Source organism: Sporobolomyces salmoneus (assembly GCF_050403485.1).
Source record: "Sporobolomyces salmoneus JCM6883 DNA, S_salmoneus_JCM6883_v1_ctg1, whole genome shotgun sequence".
Classification (NCBI taxonomy): domain Eukaryota; kingdom Fungi; phylum Basidiomycota; class Microbotryomycetes; order Sporidiobolales; family Sporidiobolaceae; genus Sporobolomyces; species Sporobolomyces salmoneus.
In genome coordinates, this window is record NW_027481162.1 from 709,926 (window position 1) to 725,227 (window position 15,302).

At 50.5% G+C, this 15,302-nt stretch overlaps 6 protein-coding genes across 6 annotated transcripts; 4 read left to right on the forward strand and 2 right to left on the reverse strand.

The window, feature by feature from the left end:
* Positions 1-281: 281 nt before the first annotated feature.
* On the reverse strand, positions 282-867 carry JCM6883_007570 (uncharacterized protein; the record flags this gene model as incomplete). Its single annotated transcript, XM_076628401.1, has 5 exons — positions 282-404; positions 483-593; positions 658-690; positions 771-781; positions 846-867. 5 exons carry the CDS (start codon positions 865-867, stop codon positions 282-284), a joined length of 300 nt encoding a protein of 99 aa, XP_076491802.1.
* Positions 868-957: 90 nt separating this feature from the next.
* On the forward strand, positions 958-2,005 carry JCM6883_007571 (uncharacterized protein; the record flags this gene model as incomplete). Its single annotated transcript, XM_076628402.1, has 3 exons — positions 958-1,121; positions 1,190-1,328; positions 1,397-2,005. 3 exons carry the CDS (start codon positions 958-960, stop codon positions 2,003-2,005), a joined length of 912 nt encoding a protein of 303 aa, XP_076491803.1.
* A 97-nt stretch (positions 2,006-2,102) lies between these two features.
* Positions 2,103-4,334, reverse strand: JCM6883_007572 (class I SAM-dependent methyltransferase; the record flags this gene model as incomplete). The annotated part of the gene is made up of 9 exons (XM_076628403.1): positions 2,103-2,356; positions 2,496-2,601; positions 2,685-3,090; positions 3,169-3,230; positions 3,307-3,374; positions 3,443-3,605; positions 3,676-3,786; positions 3,858-3,998; positions 4,068-4,334. The coding sequence occupies 9 exons, from the start codon at positions 4,332-4,334 to the stop codon at positions 2,103-2,105; spliced, it is 1,578 nt and encodes a 525-aa protein (XP_076491804.1).
* Positions 4,335-4,528: 194 nt separating this feature from the next.
* On the forward strand, positions 4,529-5,835 carry ECM31 (3-methyl-2-oxobutanoate hydroxymethyltransferase; the record flags this gene model as incomplete). Its single annotated transcript, XM_076628404.1, has 2 exons — positions 4,529-4,736; positions 4,835-5,835. The coding sequence occupies 2 exons, from the start codon at positions 4,529-4,531 to the stop codon at positions 5,833-5,835; spliced, it is 1,209 nt and encodes a 402-aa protein (XP_076491805.1).
* A 596-nt stretch (positions 5,836-6,431) lies between these two features.
* Positions 6,432-12,580, forward strand: JCM6883_007574 (uncharacterized protein; the record flags this gene model as incomplete). The annotated part of the gene is made up of 6 exons (XM_076628405.1): positions 6,432-7,584; positions 7,644-10,541; positions 10,609-10,922; positions 10,989-11,124; positions 11,188-11,901; positions 11,961-12,580. The coding sequence occupies 6 exons, from the start codon at positions 6,432-6,434 to the stop codon at positions 12,578-12,580; spliced, it is 5,835 nt and encodes a 1,944-aa protein (XP_076491806.1).
* A 279-nt stretch (positions 12,581-12,859) lies between these two features.
* JCM6883_007575 (uncharacterized protein) lies at positions 12,860-15,154 on the forward strand (the record flags this gene model as incomplete). The annotated part of the gene is made up of 12 exons (XM_076628406.1): positions 12,860-12,877; positions 12,940-12,957; positions 13,120-13,198; positions 13,283-13,608; positions 13,673-13,747; positions 13,813-13,953; positions 14,018-14,117; positions 14,189-14,345; positions 14,421-14,512; positions 14,585-14,718; positions 14,790-14,902; positions 14,971-15,154. 12 exons carry the CDS (start codon positions 12,860-12,862, stop codon positions 15,152-15,154), a joined length of 1,437 nt encoding a protein of 478 aa, XP_076491807.1.
* Between the last annotated feature and the right edge of the window lie 148 nt (positions 15,155-15,302).

Sequence of the window (15,302 nt, forward strand, 5' to 3'; positions counted from 1 at the left end):
GAGAGTGCAGGAAAAGACGAAACGACAAAATTGTCATCGTTCACTTACCGCGATCTGCAGAAGGGGTCAGAGCAATTTAATTAAACTCTTTCCTACAGTACTCTGAAACTCAATTTCGTCTCTAATTCGAAACAGTAAGGTCAATAGCAAAGTTGAATTTGCTGTCGAGCTCGACGACTCTCGCGATAAAATCTCGATTCATTCTCTTATTCTTTCTCTTTCTCGCGGCGTATGCAGGGGAGGCCTAATGATACGTTTTGCACAACTGCTAGAAAATCTGTTTACTCTTCATCCTTCGAGTCCTCCGCCGCCGCCGCCGCTGCTCGTTCCGATGGTCTCACCGAAGAAGTACCAAATCGAGCGATTGGATCATCTCGCCTAGCTCCAACGATATCCCATTTGAGCTGATTCGTCGTCTCAAACTCATTCAGTATCTGAACCCGGACGAACGAGAGAGAAGAGAGAAGGGAGAGAGGACTGACATCTTGTCGTTGAGCGAACGCGAAAACTCCGACGGGGACGAGAACTCCCCAGATCAAAGATAACCGAGCAGTAGTTTTCGTGAACCTGAAATGACGCCAAACGTTCTCCCTCTACGCACAGGGTGAGGTAGGGTGAGCGAGAGAATGATGAGAGATGAGAGGGGAAGGAACGAACCATGTAATTCCATGATTCAACTCCAGGGTCAAGCTATAAAGTGAGCATAGAGGTCATCCAGGGGTCAGTGAGAGCTCGGCGGCGCAAGAGAGATGAAGGAGATTCGAGATCACTTTGACGGGTTCTACAATCAATGAAGGGAGGGTCAGCTCGCGTGTCCGCCTAGTGGTGGGAGAGTGATTGCTTACGGTATCCTCCGTGTCCTCCCATAGTTGTGTATTTGGTTGTTAGTTGAAAGTGAGGATCCGAAAACGAGTTCCCGAACTTCCCTCTCTTCCTCCTCCCCTCTTCAACCCGAACATGTCTAGCTCGTCACGGAAGAAGCCACTGAAGACTCTCGAACCCCTGAACGCGCACGATCGAGATAAGCGGTTATGGGACGCTCGAAATTCGTATTCTCGAGGAGTTGGTCCCTCTCAGCCGAAGACGAAGCACGAGTTGGATATCCTCAAGGAACGCCATCAGTCGGTTTGTCGCTCTCTCAGCCCTGTACCCTGGAGAACGAGCTGAGAAGAACGGTGAGGATTGACAGGTTCGTGCGTTCGAATGAAGTTGATCCTTCGGCGCTTTCGTGGGAAGACCAACTAGCTCTCAAATACTACGATTTTGTTCAAAGAGTTCGCAATCGTGAACCTCAAACACTGGAAGACCGGTCAAGTGAGCATCTCTCGGTTTCTTCCAGCCTTGTTTTTTTCTTTGCGAAAATGTGGCATTGACCTTGTTCTCTACCCCTCGATAGATTGGTCTTCGATGGAGAACCGAAGCCGAAGTTCTCTCTGGAATCGGTCACTTAACCTGCGCATCCCTCCGCTGTCAATTCCATCAACCCGACCCTTCCCTGCAAGCCTCTCACTCCCAACTCAACAACGACGATGACAACGACACGGAGGATCTCCCCATCGACCCGGAATCGTCTCAACCCTTGGTTCGAACGAGACTGGAAGAGAATGAAATGAATTTTGGGTACGTCGAACAAGGGGAGAAGAAATCGAGTTTGGTTAAAGTTGTGGTGTGTAGGGAATGTGGGAAGAAATTGAGGAGAGGGAGGGAGAAGGCGAAGGAGGATAGGGAGAGGGCTCAGGGAGGAGTGGTCAGCACGACGGTGGGTGCGAATCAGAGTCGAAACGGAGACGAACGAAGAGACGAGCGCGGGTCGGAAAGGGATCAACGAAGACGATCGAGTGAACCGAGACGCGATGAGGATGAGGAGGAAGATTATACGCCGTCACTACCTCCAGACCTCGAACGAAGTCGCTCAAGTCAACAAGAGGAATCTCGTTCAAACCAGTCTCCACCTACGCATTCTCGTCGAAGATCTGCTTCTCCCCCTGTTCGTCGACGACACTGAACCACCCCTCTTTCTGTAGCATATCTTTTCTCTCCATGTTGTCTTTGGCCCTATCTTCTCCGAATTGTTGCTTGTAACCACTTCGTTTCGTTTCAGCTCAAATCCCCTCCAAATCAAACGGATAGCACTCCTCCTTCGCTCCCTTTCCCTTCTCGCTATGCTGCTTCGGAGTGATTCCCATCACTTTATACTGCCCTCCCATCCCTAATCCATCAATCAATCGTTTCCCACTACTATCGATCTCTTTCTTCCTCTCTTCACTCGTCGCGTTCTTCATGAGTGCCGCTAGACGTGGGGCGAGTCCGAGGGAGGTGAGGAATGCGGATTGCGGGAGGGGACCGTGGGGAGTCGCTGGGGATGAAACGGAAGAGGGGGAGTCAGTTCGGGTCGAGAGGGAAAAAGATCGTCGAAAAAAACCAAGATGGAGAGGCAGGCGGCGAAGAGGGACGAAGGAACCTCGAAAAGGACGCTATAGACGAGAGAGACGTACCGAATTCACTCAGTGCTTCAGCTAGATACGAGAAATCGACATTCGCAGTTAAATCTGTATGACCCGGTTCCGTTAACGGATCAACTACTTGATGCTTCCTGAACCCCTACTCAGCCACACGTACAACCAAGTCGTCAGCGGAGTCATCCTTCAAGCAAGGTCTAGAGTGAGCGATGAAACCAGACTTACTCTCCAACTCCTTCCAAACGCCTTTGAATCCCCATAATCGATGATCAACCCCGCCCCTCCACCTTCGACTAGGTTTGCGAACCCTCTCGCAATCTCATAGGAAGAAGGGGAGATCTCAATCCTAGATCCAATCGGTAATCTCGCGAATCTCTCCGCAGTGAGATTCTTCACTCCCGGTCTTCCTTGGGCTGTTGACGAGAGAGATGGTGAGGGCGGAGGAGGTAGGGTCGTATCCACGTTCAAGAGAGGGGTCTGTGGAGAAGGCGCAGCGGAATGAAGGGTAGGGGATTGAGCGATAGGGGATTCGCGAAGAAGAGCTTGGGCGAGGGAAGAGTAGAGCGCTGAGGCGGGAGTTTGGGTCGGGGAGAGGACGAGTCGAAGGGGCTCTTTCTTCTCGGAACTAACACTGTTGCACGAAACGGGAGGGCGAGAAGTCAGTGAGAGGGTGAGGATGCGGGACAGAGACAAGGAGTGAAGGACGAACAGGACGGAAGATTTGGGATCGGCGATATCTACTAGAACTTCTCGCCATCCTTTCTCAGTATTCTGCAGTAACGAGGAGAGCGAAGTTCGTCAGCACACAACCTGCACATGGACCGAACAAGAGAGAATCGGAACTTACCTCGAAGATATGAATTGGTAACGCATCAAAGAATTCATGAGCGATCGCTACCGTGAACTCATCCTCACCTAGCGAACACTCAAGTTGTCAACATGAGCTTTCTCTTGACAGACATGTTGACGAAGACTGAGCTCACCTTTTGGAACCTCCTCGACGTTTCGATGCCAATAAACCGGAGTCTCCCCGAATCCAGACTTCCGTAACGCTTCTTTCTGTACTCCTTGTAAGGCTTCTGATTGCTCGACGAGATGGATCGAGGTGACTGGGGGAGAAGAATGCGCGGGAAGGGATTTGAACGTCTGAATTTTCACGAAGCGGAGGAGTTCGTCAACGGGGGTTTCAGCATCGAGAGGAGAGGAAGCGACGTACTCTGAGAACATCTGCGAGGAGAGTACCTCGTCCAGGCCCTAGCTCGACTACTCGAACTTTCTTCGGAGCTCCTTGTTGCAGCCATTGCGTAACATACCAGATACCAAGTAGCTGACAGTGACGACGAAGCCTACATCAGACACGTTTCTCCGTCTGATGATAAGCGACCTTCGAAGACTGACCTCTCCGAACACTTGCGAGATTTCAGGAGAAGTAATGAAATCTCCCTCTTTTCCGAAGACTGTTCGAGTCGTATAGTATCCGAGAGTAGGATGGTTCAAGCATAACGCCATGAATCGGGGTACGGGTAGAGGGCCGTGAGTCTATCGCGAAACGAGCGTCAGTCATACTGCTTTATCGATTCTTGCGAAATCAACGACAAGAACACTGACCTTGATCGTTTCCTCGAGGACGGTTAAGAGCTCGGTAGGAGGTACCCTTGTAGTAGTTCCTCGATCGTGTGAGGACCCAGCGAGGCCAGTACTAGCTTGTTGTTGATTGAACGAATCCTGCCCTGCTAAAGGATGCGAAGAAGAGGTCGATTCGCATCTCCGGCAAGCTGGAACGATCTGCGATGTTCTCGTGGGTCGTCCAGTGGTTCGTAGTAGCGGTAGAGTCGAGCGTAACAGCCGATTCGATTGTCGAGCGGTTTGCATCATTTCGGAAGATCGTAGATGGGTCGGATCGATCTCGGTTCAGCAGTAGTAATCTTTTGAGGACTGTCCAAGGTAGACTATGTGCTTGATAGGTCGTCGGCTTTGAGGTCGAGATGAGAAAGTGCCGGTCCCAAAAAATCTCTCGAACTGTTCTCCCTCGAACCTCTCACTGAACCTCTCATTCGAGCCGAACTACCATGAGTACAGGTTCAGTAGCTCGACCAATACTATCGGCGCTACGTGGCTCATCGGCTTCCCTCTCCTCGTCGGTTCCGTTCGCTTCTACCTCAACTTTCCGGTTCACTCCCCTCTCCGGTCCTCAGATTCTCCACCGAACTGGCTGTAAATGCGGTAGTGTGAACGGACAAACGAGGTCTTATAGCTCGTACCCTTCCGAGAAACCCTGTACGTTTGTTTCCCTTTCTCTTTCTCTCTCCCGTTGATGGTTCTTCTCGCGTTTGATGACTCATCACCGGTTACTATTCTCTCTCATGAATGTTTAGCCCCTCTATCGTCCTCTGTATCAGCAGCTCAAGGTCCTCCCCCAGTTCCTCGCAAGAAACGTACCGTCCTCGACTTGCAAAGTTTCAAACGTAAAAAGATTCCCATCACGATGCTCACCGCACACGATTACCCTTCCGCTCGATACATTGAAGCCGCCTCTCTTCCCTCCTCTTCCCCTTCCTCTTCCTCTTCCTCTTCTTCGACCGGTGCGACGACTACGACGAAACGAGGAATCGATATTTGTCTCGTTGGAGATTCACTCGCGATGGTCGCATGCGGTTACTCCTCGACTACTTCCCTCTCCCTCGATGAACTACTCTATCACTGTCGATCCGTCGCTCGAGGTTGTCACACCTCTCTCTTGATCGCCGACCTTCCGTTCGGTACTTATCACGCCTCGATTTCGGATGGAGTCAAAGCTGCGATTCGATTAATTCAGGAAGGGAACATGGATGGAGTCAAGATTGAAGGAGGAGAAGAAATCGTACCCCTCGTTGAACATTTAACGAGGATGGGAATCCCGGTTATGGGTCATATTGGATTAACTCCACAACGAGCATCGAGTCTCGGAGGGTTTCGAGTACAAGGGAAAACGTCAGCGGGAGCACTGAAAGTGTTGAAAGATGCTAGGGCGTTGGATCGTGCGGGAGTATTCTCAATGGTGTTGGAAGCGGTTCCTTCAGAAATTGCGGAACACGTTTCGGAACGAATTCAAGCTCCGACGATTGGAATCGGTGCTGGGAATAGGACGGACGGTCAAGTGTTGGTACAACTCGATATGTTGGGAGGAGATCCTTCGCCTAGTCATATCGGACCGAAATTCGTTAAAAAGTTTGGAAACGTTGGGGAAGAAGCCGTGAGAGGAATCAGGGAATATGTCGACGAGGTTAGAGGGAGGAGTTATCCGGAGGAAGGACAACATACGTATCCGATGAAGAAGGAGGAATTTGATGGGTTCTTGAGAGCAGTAGAGGCGGAGGAGGAAGCAGAGCAAAGATAGAAATGAGTAACAATTTATCGGTATTTTTCAAGTCACTCTCTCTTGCGGTACATGCCTCGGCGAGTCGGGCTTCAGTGTTGAGCGGCATTGTCTCGAGCAGGAGAGAGGCTAATTGACTCCCTCTCCTCTGAGCTCGCATGACTCACGAGAGGACTTTGATTGAGAAGGGAAAGCTCAATTTTCCGGTTTCTTTCGGGCGTTCTCTCGAGTGCTGCTCCTGGTAGGATAAAGCGAGATGCCTCGAAGGATGCAACGAGAAAAAACTGCGACGAGAGACAAGACTCGGAATCGATCGCAGAAGCTTGCGAAATCTTCTCGTGGAGAAGCTTGCAAGCGACGAGTCGAGCGACAGTTGAATCGTCTTTCCCTTTCACCTTTCCAATTCAACTCTCATCCGGCCTCGATTCATACTCGTCTTATCGCTACACGGCCCAAAAGCAAGTAGAAAGGAGCCACGAGCGATTGAACCGGAATTCCTCCTCTCTCTCACCGATCAGCCTGTCCCCATCTCCGAACACTCGACAATGTCCCGGGAGTCCCTCGATCGCTAAACACTTCGAATCTCACAGCAGTACAGATCTAGAGAGCGAGGAGTTATGGTACTTCCACCACTCGCTCACCCTCTCCCACCTCGACCGGGCACTTATCAACCCTCCTCCTCCTCTTCTAATCGAGTTCCTCCACCACCTATTCAAGCTACGAGTACCTCGACCTTACCTCCTTCGACTCCTTCGAGTGGTGGTGGTAATCCATTATCGTTACCGAATCGACCACCAATCTCTTCGAGTTTACCGACGAGACCTTCTCTCAACAACTCTTCCTCTTCGGCTTCTACCCCTTCTTCTTTCTATGGTACATCAGGAACAGCAACAGGAACAGCAGGAGGAGGAGGATCACCGAAAGTTTCGACTCCGAATCAATCGAAAGAATCACCAGCGAACGCATCGACGACGACGACGACGGGACTAGGACTTGGGGAATTACCTTGGCCGAAAGTGAGAGGGAAACTGACTCCTCTGGAAGCGAAGACGAATTCAGAGTTGATCGAGTTGGGACAAGGGTGGGAAGTTCATTACAAGTGTTGGAAGGGAGATGCGATTCCACTCTCTTCCTCGTCAACTTCTTCCGATTCGACGTCGAGTTATGATCCGTTTATTCCCTCGACGACTTCGAATCCAGCTCCTCCACATCCTGCTTCTTCTACAACTGCGACAACCTCAAGCGCATCTCCCAGCAAATTGAAAGCGGAGGAACCACCGAAAAAGAAATCTCGTCCAACTCTCCCTACCTCCGATTCCCTCGCCGTCGTAGAAGATCTCTTCCCTCTACCACCACTCCCTCCTACTCCTCTACCGAAATACAATCAACCGACACTACGAACCGACGCTTCAACTTCGAAATTACGAGATCAATTGAAAACTCTACATTCCTCAACTCTCGGAACTGAGGAAGACTCGTTTGAGAAAGCGAGAAGGGATCTGATTAGAAGGGGAAAAGAGAAAGTGGAGGAAGGAGGGGATAGATTGGATTTTATCGTGTTTGTCAAAGTTGCGAGCACCCAAATCGAATCGAGAAAGAAGGAGGAGGTGGATGCGAAAGGGAAAGGGAAGGAGAAGGAATCGACAAAGGAAGAAACAGCAAAGGTTGAGGCTGCGGGGAGAACGCTATGGGCGTTCAGTATCGTCAGAGGAGGAGATCATGAATCGACGAAAGCCGTGTTCGATGAGCTGAATTATGCGGGACTCGAATGTGAGTCGATATTCTTCCTCGCTCGAGTAGTGTGTCGCTGACAAACATCTGAGTGCTAGGCATCGCATCGGGAACGTTCGATCATCAATCACTTTATCCCGCTCTCTATCCGCCGAGTTCAACTTCAACCTCTGGAGGTTCTTCGCCCTTAACTCGTTCAGCCCACAACTACCCATCAGCACTCGCTCTCTCGGCAAACTTCCTCTCGTCCTCCTCGTTCCGTTCGACTCCCCTCGCGATCGCACATCAAACTTTTCTCTCCGCCGTTGAAGACACTCTCATGTCGGAACTCGTCACTTCCTCCTTATCTCACTCGTCCTGTGATTCGTGGCAGAGAATCGGAAACTCGATCGCTTTACTCCCTCCCGCCTCCGCGTTCACTTCAACGTACGATTCCGCCCCATCATTCAATTCGAACTCTACTCCAACTTCTCCTCGGAAACGATCACAACCTCTCGCAACTCTCTCTACGTTTCGAGCAACCCTCCAGAGGTCGACGATATTCGTCCAGACTCGACTCGAAGAAATACCTTATCGACCTTTCCCTTCTTTTCCTTCTTCTTCTACTTCGTCGTCCAGTTCGGTTCTTCCACTTGGTTATCCTATCATGTTGGCTCCTCTCGGACTCAAAGCTCGACTCGTACGACGGATACAATCCGACGCTTCTTCGTTAGAACAGTTGAGGGTTCGATGGCGGAATCAACTAGAGGGGAGTAATCTCGAGATCGAAGGGAGGGATTGGATCGTTTGTCGACTTGACTTGTCCTCCTCCAACTCCAACTCCGACGAAATCTCGACGGCTTCTTACTCGTCGTCGGAAGGAGAAGATGGATTAGTATGGCCTACAGAACTCGTCCTCATCGATGGAACTCGACCTCCACCACCTCCGACTCCTCAATCTTCCCCTGAAAAACCTGTACCAACCGAACTCTCGCCGAACGATCACGACGCTTCAAAACCAACGAATCATTTATCGGTCGCTTCTCCCGACGCAAAGTTCCCTCCTCCACAACCTTCGACAACTCCAGATCCTCATCCTCTCTCGACGCCGCGGTCTCGACTAAATCCTCTCCTGCCGTCTCCTTACGATTCCTCGGCTCGTCGTCGGCTCGCGGCGAAAGCTTTAGGTCGCTCGAATCGGAGGAAACGAGTTACGGAGGACCCCGAGGGAGAATCGATCAAGTTTGTTCGAGATCCACTCGCGCAGAGAACGAACGAAGTTTGGACTTGGATGGAGGATGAAACTGCTCGGATCGCACGGGAAGCCGAAGAGAAAGCTGCAAAAGAGCTCAAAGAAAAGGAGGAAGAAGAAGAACGGAAGAGGTTGGAAGAGTTGGAGAAGGAGAAGAAGAGATCGAATTTGATGATGGGGAAAGCTACACCAGGAGCTTCAGCACCGATCAATATGAGAACTCCAATGTCTTTGGGAACTTCTTCGACGGAGGCTCCGAGTCCAGCCGATATCGTTTACCCTCCTCCTCATGGTTATTCGACGAACTCGAGTGGAGCGCAACAGAATTACTTGACGACTCCGACGACGACGACAGTTGAAACTCGACCGGGTGGAGAAGCAATGGAGATCGATGGTTTGGGACTCGGACTTTATCCTTCGCCGGAAGAACCTCCTCAAACGACAATAGCGACAACGACGAGTCAACCGATGTCGTCTCTCGATAACGCGTTCGCTTCTTTCGATTGGGGAGATGGATCGTATGGAACTTCGAACGCAGGAGGAGGAGGAGGAGCTCAGGATGCGAACCAAGATTACGATGATGGAATGGATTTACTCGGATTGACAGACGACGATTTCTCCTTCTTCGATACTGCTCCGACTCCACTTCCAGGAACATCTCTCCCTCCTCCTTCGAATGATCCGTTCACGATGCCCCTTTCGACGACGACAAGCCCGAAATTCGTCGATCATTTCTCTCACCTCTCTTCGTCTTCGACTTCGGCAGCTCATTTCACTTCTCCTACTTCGCCTTTTCCGACTCACACTACGTCTCCTCAATTCGCCGTTCAATCTTCTCCTCTCCCAACGAATTCGACTCAGTTCCCGTTCGATTCGAGTTCAAACGCTCTTGGATTAGCCCCAGGTCCTTCATTCCCCGTTCCGACCCAACAACCTTCACCTCCTTCTCCGAACCATGAAATCTCTCTCCCGTCTTTCGCAGTCGAACTCGCCCCTACCGAATCTATTCAGATCTCGCCTCTTCGTTCCCGTCGACCTCTACCTGGCGCATACGACCCGATCCCCTTCGCATCTTCCTACGAGATCTCCACCGAGAAGTACGATTCCCGTAAAGGGAAATTCGGACTCTTAACTCCCGACTCGGAAGATCACGACGAGTCGTCCGACCCGAACCTCTCTTACGACTCTATCCTTCCTCGACCGACTGCGGGTTCACTCGAACCTTGGTATAAGGGGATTTGTGATCCTAGAAGAGCAGTTGCGGAACGATTACAGAGGGATCGAAGATCGAGGTCGACGAAACAGAGCAGCGGTAGGGGAAGAGGCTCGAGGGGGAGGGGTAGAAGTACCTCGAGAGGAGGAGAATCGATGAAGATGAGGGGATGGAAGAGAGCGATTTCGAGGGAAGGAGAAGGGAGTGATGGGACGACGACGGCGGATGAGGAGAGTGGAGAAGAGAGTGAGATGGAGATTGAGGAAGTTGAGAATGAACGAACGAGGAAGGACGTCAATGAAGAAGCGGAAGCGGAAGAAGAGTCGAGGAAGTTGCTCGAGTCGGGAGGAGTCGAATTGCTCGCATTTGGAGAATTCGTTAATTCTCTCCTTCGACGTTCAACCTCGATCAAATCTGTTCCGACTCCAGTTTCACCGGCAACGCTCCCTTCTCTCGAATTACTTCTCATCCTCCTCGTCGAACAAAACCTCGTCAACCCCGATTCGAGATCGTTGTTCAAAACTCCTCGTACCGACAACGTTCCTCGTTTACGTGAGTTTAATGCTCCCTCTTTCGCTTCGCTTGCATTTACTGATCTCCATATCTTTTTTCGAAGCAGTCTCGACATACTCGATCCAAGATGTTTCAAGCTCACTCGCCACTGTCTGCTCGAACCTCAGCCCGTCGCCTCTCTTCGCCGATCACACGCTTCTCCCTCCGCTCGAAAGTACCGTCAGCTCGAGCCTTCTGATCAGATCTCAACAGTCGATGATCCAAGTCTCGACTGCGGCCGTCGAGTTCTGGAAACCGATGGGATTCGAACCCGTGATCGGAAGGAAAGATGTCACAATTTTCGCCGTTTACGAAGAAGCTGGATCTGGCCCGCGTGAATCGGTCGATGAATGGCTCAGAACAATTGCAACGACGTATCAGGTGCGAATGGAAGACTGTCTGTCATCCCTGTCTACTTTGACTGACCAATTCTTGTTCGCCACACAGGGACTTCGATTGGGAGAACAGACACCCGGTCAAATACCCGCCTCAGCTCAATTTGGTGGCACTCAAGATGGTCATCTCGCTCTTCCAGCCGGTACTCTCGCTCGAGGTCTCTCGAAGGAGGACAGTAAAGCTTTGTGTGAGCTCTCAACACTTTCACTGATCATTTGAAGATGCCGCTGACACTTGGCGTCTCCTCCAGCTGTCGCACTAAGTGACGTCTCAAAGACGTACCAGAACGTCGTCATCTACATCTTCACGGCCGAAAGCGACACTTTCTCGACCTCGTCTCCCCTCTTCACCCTCGTTCACCTCCTTCAGCGCAGTCGATCGCCCCACGCTTCTCTCATCATCTGTCCGATTCCGCTCTCGCACTTCAACAAGAAGGAGCCTTTTCAAGGTCGCACGAAAGCAGAACGTTTTACTTCGTGCGCTTTCTCCCTCTTCGATCAACTACAAGTCCCGGTCTCTCGACTCCGATTCCCCATACCCGACACTTTCCCTTCCGCCGCCGCCGCTCCAAACCCGGCGAATCAAGGTCCTTCAGTTCGACTTTATCAAGCCCCAGCGATCAAACTCTCTCCAGTTCGACCTCGCCGCATCGGATTCGATATGAATTTCCCCGTTTCGACTCTCGCGGTACAACAACGACATCGATTCTTGCATGTTTGTTACTCTTCGAGTCCGGCGAATTCGGATGGAACGGCAGATTGGATTCATTTGGCGAGCATCGACGATACGGGAGAAATTTGGAGGACTGTGAATCGGTTGATGAAGGCAGCACCCGGAGCTGCAGGGGACGTTCTGAAGGCTCGATGCGTATGGCAGTGCGTCTTGCAACTGCTCATTACGGTCGATGTCGAATGGAGGATTGTTATTTGTCGATTGGGCGAACCTAGCATTGTCGAAATTCGAGGTGAGACAACTCTCTTCTTTCTCTGCAGTTTCAGAAGCTGACCCCTTGTCGTCTTCTAGCCTGGGACTCTATGCTCAAAGATCAATTGACGAGTAGCATCCGCCGTCCTCTTCACGCGACTTTCGTCTACTGCGATCTCAATCCTCCTCTCTCGATTCAACCTTCGACCGAGAAACCTCGTCGAACCTCTGTCCAATCCGACACGATCTCGGAAGAAGGCGAACTCAACCTCGTTTCGCGCCCGTCGAAAACCGATCCTCTCTTCGATACCGAACCTACCATCTTATCTTTCACTCCTTCTGAACCCATCAACGTCCTCCCCGAAGTAAATCTGTTCGCTCCTGCATCTACTTATCTCATTCACGTCCCTCGAGTCCCTTCGTTCACTCATTCGACCGTCGATTCATCATCTCCCTCTTCAACCGGTTCTCCAGCCCCAATCTCCGTCATCGGGATTCATTTCCTCCTCTCTCACGCTTCTCGATCCTCATCTTACACGACCTCACCTCTTTCCGATCTCGTCAAGGACGTTCGACAAAGTTACGCCGAATTGGGAGCACTCGCGAAAGTGAGATCAAACATGAATGGAAGGTTACCTTGGCATCTCGAAGCGGTCAGAATCGCGAAAGAGATTGCTGAATCTATCAGTCAGCAACAACCATGCTCATCAACGGATTAGGACTCCAATCCCCTTGCTCTCTCTCTCTGTCTTGTGAAGTCTCCTTTCGTTTAGCATTGCTTTCTTTTTGTACTGTCCTGTAGTTCTTCATCTTTTTTGTTTGTTGTTGCTTCTTTTCCCTATTATCTCTCTTCTCTCTGCTCTTCATTTCGATCTCTTGTGCAAAAAGTCGTGTTCGCATTCCGCTCATCGAATCGACGAGAGTTGAGAGTTTGCGAAAGAGCTTGAATTCTCTTTCAACTTCACTTCACCGCGACACTCTTCCGGAACGCACGCAACATGTCTGACGATGAATTTGTAAGCTCCTACGAGTCTCCTGGGGTGTATGCAGGACGTACTGACGCTTGAATTGATTGTAGATGATGGATGATGATGAGGTTCGTTCACACACTCTCTCAGCTCTCCAGATATCCTAGGACCAGCTACATCGATTCAAGCATGCTATCTGAATGTCTGTCCGGCTAGCTGACCCAGTAGTACTCGTTCCCCGCTCCCCTATGTACCTCATCTCCCTCTCCCTCTCCTCTCTCGCTGAACAGGACTACGGATTCGAGTACGAAGGATCCGACAATGAAGATGATGAGGTCGATGTCGAGAACGAGTACTACCAAGCGAAAGGTCAGTCCCGAGCGTTCTCTCACTCAGTCTCGATTCCTGTCCTCTCTCAGCTCACACTCCTCCTCTGCACCCCGCTTGATTCAGCCAAACGAGATGAACCCGACGTCGCCCTCGCCGCATTCCAAAAGATCGTTTCGGACGAAGCCTCTCGGAACGAACAAGGAGATTTCGGCTTTAAATCCTTGAAACAAATGACGAAACTAACCTTCAAACACGAACGTTACGACGAAGCCCTCACGCACTACAAGACTCTATTGACGTATACAAAGAAAGGAGTGACGAGGAATGTAGCGGAGAAGGCGATCAATCGGATTTTGGATTATGTCAGTGCTGAACCGAAATTGGGGACGGAGAAAATGCAGGAGTTTTACGAGGTTACGATGAACGCGTTGGAGGAACAGAAGAATGAGGTGAGTGACCGAGGATTTGTGAGTCGTGGATGAAAGCTGATTCCAGACTTCTCGTCGTTCACAGCGTTTGAGCACGAAAACGAATCTCAAATTGGCGAAATTGTGGTTGGATCGTCACGAGTACAATCGACTCAACAAAGTGAGTCATCTCTCGCTCTCGAATCGATGCCCTAATAGACAACTGATCGAAATTTCATTCGGTAGATTCTTCGAGAACTTCACGCCTCTTGCGCTCCAACAGATGACGGTGCCGACGTCGACTCGTCAAAAGGTACGACTCAACTCGAAGTGTACGCTCTCGAGATTCAGATGTATGGAGAGATGAAGAACAACAAGAAACTTCGAGTGAGCTCAGCGTCCCCTGTTCTTCTTTTGTCGTTTTTGCTGACCACTGTATAATCGTGAGTAGGAAATCTACGAGAAGAGTTTACGAGTTCGATCTGCGATTCCTCATCCACGTATTCAAGGAGTGATTCGTGAATGTGGTGGGAAAATGTACATGTCCGAGAGTCAGTGCCTCCCCCTCTATCCCTTCCCTTCCCTCTCGATCGCCTTACTGACAAGTAGACGATTCTATTAGAGGATTGGACGAAAGCACAAGTAGATTTCTTCGAAGCGTTCAAAGCTTACGACGAAGCAGGATCGGCACAACGTACCCAAGTTCTCAAGTACCTCGTTTTGGCCCACATGCTCACCGAGAGTGAGATTGATCCGTTCGATAGTCAAGAGACTAAACCGTGAGTCCTCTCGCTCGTAGCCGTTTCGCAGTCTGCAGAGGCTAAATGAGGTTACATTCGTTTGAGTTCTTACAGGTACAAGAACGATCGAGAGATTGCGGCGATGCAAGGTCTCGTACAAGCTTATCAACGTCGAGATGTTCACGAAGCTGAAAAGATTCTACGAAGTAAGGCAATCCGCGATCCAGACTCGGGTTACTACGAAACTAACTCAAGTCCTTTTCCGTCGATCACCTTAGCGAATCGCGAGACTATCATGGGAGACCCCTTCATTCGTGAATACATCGACGACGTTTTGCGTTCGTTAAGAACCCAATGGATCCTCGATATCATCAAACCTTACAATCGAATCGAAATCAGTTATCTCGCTCGCGTGAGTCTCTTCGCTCCTTCAGTCTCGATTCTCGAACTTTTCGCTGACTCTGGGGCTCGAGAGGCTTGTAGCAACTGAGTATTCCGGATGAACAAGTGGAAGAAATCGTGGTCGCTTTGATTCTCGACGAGAAAATCCAAGGTAGTATCGATCAAGTTACTGGACGTCTCGAACTAGAACGACAGTGAGTACCCCATCCTCTTCTTTCCGTCTCTCTCGTATGGGGCTGATCGTCCTTTCGTCGAATTGAAGCACTGCCCTCGAAACTCGTCGCTATCAAACCCTCGACCTCTGGACCTCCCAACTCGTCGCGATTCAATCGAACCTCCTCGCGAAAGCAGCGACGGCCGGTTCAGATCGAATGCAAGGACCTGGTATGGGTTCTGGAGGAGGAGTAGGAGGAATGGGACTTCCAAGTCTAGGGGAAGCTTTCTAAGAACGTCTCTTCGTTCCAATTTGTCTGTTCGCTTTCGTTTTCCGTGTCGGATTTGTGCCCTACTTCTACTACTACTGTTTTGTTTTGTCCTTTTCCTGCCCCTCTGCGCTCTTCGCTCCTTGCAAATCAAAATACCCTCGTTCGTCGT